The sequence below is a fragment of the Lissotriton helveticus genome, chromosome 5_1 (genome assembly GCF_964261635.1).
Source record: "Lissotriton helveticus chromosome 5_1, aLisHel1.1, whole genome shotgun sequence".
NCBI classification, from domain to species: Eukaryota; Metazoa; Chordata; class Amphibia; order Caudata; family Salamandridae; genus Lissotriton; species Lissotriton helveticus.
Window position 1 is genome coordinate 1,267,772,369 of NC_136065.1, and position 4,904 is coordinate 1,267,777,272.

At 42.8% G+C, this 4,904-nt stretch overlaps 1 protein-coding gene across 1 annotated transcript; it reads right to left on the reverse strand.

Annotated features, from left to right (window-relative positions):
- Window positions 1–2,128: 2,128 nt before the first annotated feature.
- LOC144752634 (olfactory receptor 5V1-like) lies at window positions 2,129–3,088 on the reverse strand. The gene has a single exon (XM_078640514.1). The coding sequence runs from the start codon at window positions 3,086–3,088 to the stop codon at window positions 2,129–2,131; it is 960 nt and encodes a 319-aa protein (XP_078496640.1).
- Window positions 3,089–4,904: the final 1,816 nt, after the last annotated feature.

Here is a 4,904-nt window from a genome sequence, read left to right on the forward strand (position 1 = left end):
AATCCCAGGTGGCTACTCTTACAGGAACGTGCTTCGGGATCCTTAGGATGCTTCTAAAGTTCTTTCCCCTACTTTCCGAGGAACATCGGAGGATAACTGTCCAGGCACTTATAGGATCCAGATTGGATTATGCAAATGTGCTGTATCTGGGTCTGCCAGAATATCTCTTACAGCGCTTACAGGTGACTCAGAACGCTGCAGCACGAGCGATTTTTGGCCTGCATCGCAGTACTAGTGCCTCAAATCTACTTCTATCCCTCCATTGGCTTCCTATACGGAAGAGGATAATGTTTAAGGCTATGACCTTAGCCCATAAAGCCCTGCATGCCAATGGTGCAAAATACCTCCAGAAGAGGCTGGATTTTTACCGGCCTGCACGATCCTTAAGATCGGAATCATTGGCTTTGGTGGTGGTGCCACGTATCAAGAGGGCCCGGCTGGGCGGTCGGTCCTTCAGATTCCTTGCCCCTCAGCTATGGAACTCCCTACCACTGTCTCTGCGGGCTACATCGAATTTGCTTGCCTTTAGGAAGGGTCTAAAGACTTGGCTGTTTTCTGGTTAGTGTGCCTCCCTCTATTAGGTTTCTGTTTTTTACTGTTATGTTTTCCAGTCTCTTTCAAGGTCTGGAGCACAAAGCGCCGGGACACTCCTTTGGAGTAGCCGTTGCGCTATAAAAGTCCCATATAACATAACATAACATAACATAACATGTATGATATTGCAGTTCCATGCCTATGTGAGTATTCTTCATTGCCAACATACGTTTCATTAATCTTATTTGATTCTTCAGGGCAACAGATAACAGTTTCTAGTTCTCGTTCAAGCATCACCTCTGTAGAGGCAGATCCTGGACACAGTTACCCCATTCTAATATTTCTTCAGTGGCATTGCGTTGGTACTGAAATTAATGGTGGACTGTGTCCCCAGATTTGTCTCAACAGAGATTGCAACTGTGATTAGTGGCGAATGATTGAAGTGAATGAATGAGGTAACTGTGCTCCATCTCCCACCCTTTTCTGCTTGTAACTCCTCAATCACAACTCTCAGTGACTTATTCCTTCATTCAACAATTTCTCAGACTTTCACTTACTAAATCACCTTAACGTGGAGTCACTTATTAGACATTCACTAATACACAAATATACGCACTTTTTCATTCACTCACTCACTCGCTTGCTTGCTCGCCGAATCACATGCTAATTCCCTCAGTCAAACAATAAATCATTGCATTATTTCCTCACTCACTCACCTCACTCTATTATTCACTTACTCTCTCACTGACTGACTTGCTCACTCACACATTCAACCACTCATCTCATCTGCTTTCTGAGGTGATTCCATGAATGGGTCAGAATAAGATTCAAATCACAAATTTAAATTACCATCACTGCTCATCAACTACAACAACCAAGCATTAAACCACTAGCCAGTTTACTCTCGCTTTATAAATTAGTTTGCAGATACCAAGATTCAATATTAATAATACAGAGGGAGGCTCTCGACAGTACTTGGCCCCTTGGAACATAAAGCTATCGAACATGAATTTGGATTGGACAAAAATACCTGGGGCTGTATCATGGTGGACTTTGCAGATGCAGTGCAGAGCCGAGCACGTTTTTTGCACCTCAGAGTGTAAACAGAATTCATGTAACAAGATATTTCTCTGAGCAATTATCTCTTTTCAGATAGTACAGCTGAGAAACAAGGGACACGATTTGCCTCTTTCTATCTCTGAGCTGTGCTTCTGGAAATAAATCACTTACTCAGTGACTAACTCAGACAGCCACTGAGCTAAATGAATTCACTTTAGACACTGCAAGTGCCTAAAAACAGGCGCCCGGCTCTACGCTGCAGCATCAAAGACCCTCATGATACATCCATTGAGTGCATGGAGGACTGAAAGCTGTCTCTTTAGATACACCGGAAAAGGTCTCAGTAATGTATCAGGCCTGATGTCTTTAGAATATAACCATTTCCTATAACCCTTTGCTCATGCCTGCTATAAGAGCCATAGTGTAACTTTGAAGAACATAGAAGTCAATTTCTTGCTCTTTACACAATTTTTTCCAACGTCTTGCATTTTCAGTATTAAGCTTTTCTCTTTCTTGGTGATGCACAAGATTGACCCTACATCCTGCCTTTCACAACCTTAAGTTTGTCACTTCCAAATGCTTTCCTCAGTGCACACTTAATTTCTTTGTTCCGCAGACTGTAGATGATAGGATTCAGCATTGGTGTCAATAGGCTGTAGAGAACTGAGACCATCCTGTCCTGGTCCAAGGCATAGCTGGAAGATGGCCGCACATAGGTGAATAAACTTGCCCCATAAAATAAAATAACCACTGTCAAATGCGAAGCACAGGTGGAAAAGGCCTTGCGCCTACCAGCACGAGAGTGCATTTTTAAAATAGCCGTCATGATATAAATGTAGGAAACCAAAATAAAAATTAAGGGGCTGAGGGCCACAAACACGCCTCCAACGACAAAGAGCACAATTTCATTGACCCAGGTGCTTGTGCAGGATAACTTTAGAAGTGGAGGAATGTCGCAGAAGAAGTGGTTGACCCTGTTGGACCTACAGAAGGTGAGCTGGAAAGTCAGAGCAGTGTGTATGATAGCATTGAGAGAGCCTCCCATCCATGATATAGCGCCCAGTTGGATGCATACCCGCTGGGTCATGACGGTAGTGTACCGCAAAGGTTGGCATATTGCCATATACCTGTCATATGCCATTGCAGCAAGAAGGATAGCTTCGGTCCCCTCCAGGGACACAAAGAAGTATAGTTGGAAGACACAGCCAAAAAAGGTTATTGTCTTTTCCCCTATGACACCAACCATCATTTTGGGGACAGTGACAGAGATATAACATATGTCTAAAAACGAAAGGTTGCCAAGAAAGAAGTACATAGGTGTTTGAAGTTGATGACTGCAATTAGTTGCAAGAATGATCACTAGATTGGCCGCCAGCGTAGACAAATAGATCACTAACAATAACAGAAATACTACACTTTGAAGTCCTTGAAGATTTGAAAACCCTACAATGAAAAAATTGGCGATTGAGGAGTTTATTTTTCCTTTCTCCTCCATTTTGATCCCTGTGAACAGAGATAAAGCAATGTGAATAAAAACATCAGATGACAATACAATACATGATAACATTAGCCGTTTTATAGATTGCAGGATGAGTACAATGCCAGGGAGGAAAGGCAAGAATGAAAGGTACAATCAGAGCATTAAACAATTTAAACAGTCGCAGCCAGCATCACACGTGGGTGGGGGGTTGCACTTGGAGGGGTTGCGCAAGGGAGTTAATTAAAAAATATTTAAAAACTAACCTTTGCCTGCCTGATCCGGTCCCGCGTTGCAATATCTATGCTGCGAGTCCCAGGAAGCAGGCAGCCTCCCTCCCCTCCCTTAAGCCAATCAAAACGCTGCAATAGCAGCATTGTGATTGGCCTGGGACGCACAGGCATTTATGGGGAGGCCTTTTTCTCCATGTAGGCTGCCTACCTGGAGAAAATGGAGAGTGTGTATGACTGGTTTGGTCAGCCCTGGGGCTGATCAAACAGTCAGCACCCACAACAGTGGGCAAGGCACTTCTCCCCAACCTGGAGCAGGGCTGTCCACCCCCGCCCCAACCAAACCCTTCTTTTGCTTTCTTGCGGTGCGAGAAGCAGAAACATAAAATGGTATTTTTATTTTTATTTATTTTATTTATTATTTCTTCTTCTCGCACAGCGAGAGAGCAGTGGGACGGTGCTCCCCCCACATGGAGGAGCCGCCCCTGAATTTAAAACAGGACAAAGAATAAAATATCATATTGAATGAGAGAAATGACATGGAAAGATGTACGGAGGGAAAGAAGAGTGAGTATATGATGCTTCTGTGATTATTCCACAATAATAACACCAACTGGGATGCGGGAAAAAATATACTACTACAACATACAGTATTACATTTACAGCATGGAAGAGTTGAGAATGCACCTAGATGTGCTTAAAAAAAAAGAATAATCTACAAAACTTGTAGTTCGATCAATGATTAATGAAAGTAATAATTTAAATGAAATAGTAGCATATTTTTTCCCGCATCTCAGTTTGTATTACTATTGTGGTTTAATTAACTATTGGGATGCGGGGTTAGGGCTTTCCCCCTTTTCTTGCCTCCGCTGCTGTGATTATTGGCATATTCCATGGAAAGGTAAGTGAAATAATCAAAGCTTGCAAAGCAAATGTCTACTGACTCAAAGGCAGTATGGAGGAATATCGTGTACAGAAATATTGTCTGACATAAATATTAAGTCCTACGTATCGTCCACAAAAATATTGTCAAAGTGTGTGCTATTTTTGTAAAAGATATTTAGGATGCAATATTAAATTTAATGATATACAGATAGACAGAGTTCGAGTTTGCTTTCTTATTTAAGTAGATGTCACACTGAGGGGGCGTGGCTTGTGCGCAGCCGAGATGGCAGCGTTTCTTTGAGCTCTGTCGCGTCGCCTGGAGGTGCGCGATAAAACTCGCTGACAGAGCCTGTTTTTGTGTGCGAAAATTATCGCATCGGACGGCGGAATGCGGGAAGACGGCTGTGAATACTTTTGAAGAGGCTGCGACACTGCCAATATACTTTATTTCACCTGAAGCCTTTCTTCTCAGCAAGCTACTCAAAATGGCGGCTCCTATAAGCTGAATGGAACGTCGGAGAATACTTGGATCAGTACTCCCTGCGTGCCTGTGTGCCTATACCATTTGACTTTTGTCTGCTACTCTTGCTTAAATCTTGTTATTTTTTACGCTTGCGTCACAATTCAGCGACACTACGATACAGTGTCCTCTCCTCAATCTTTTTGGCGCGTTTATGCGTTACTTCTTTTATTTCTGCAACCTTTTCATCGCTGAAGTG

What these genes read in the sequence shown, in the direction of transcription:
- LOC144752634 (XM_078640514.1), bottom strand. Translation starts at nt 3,088, where the DNA reads ATGGAGGAGAAAGGAAAAATAAACTCCTCAATCGCCAATTTTTTCATT.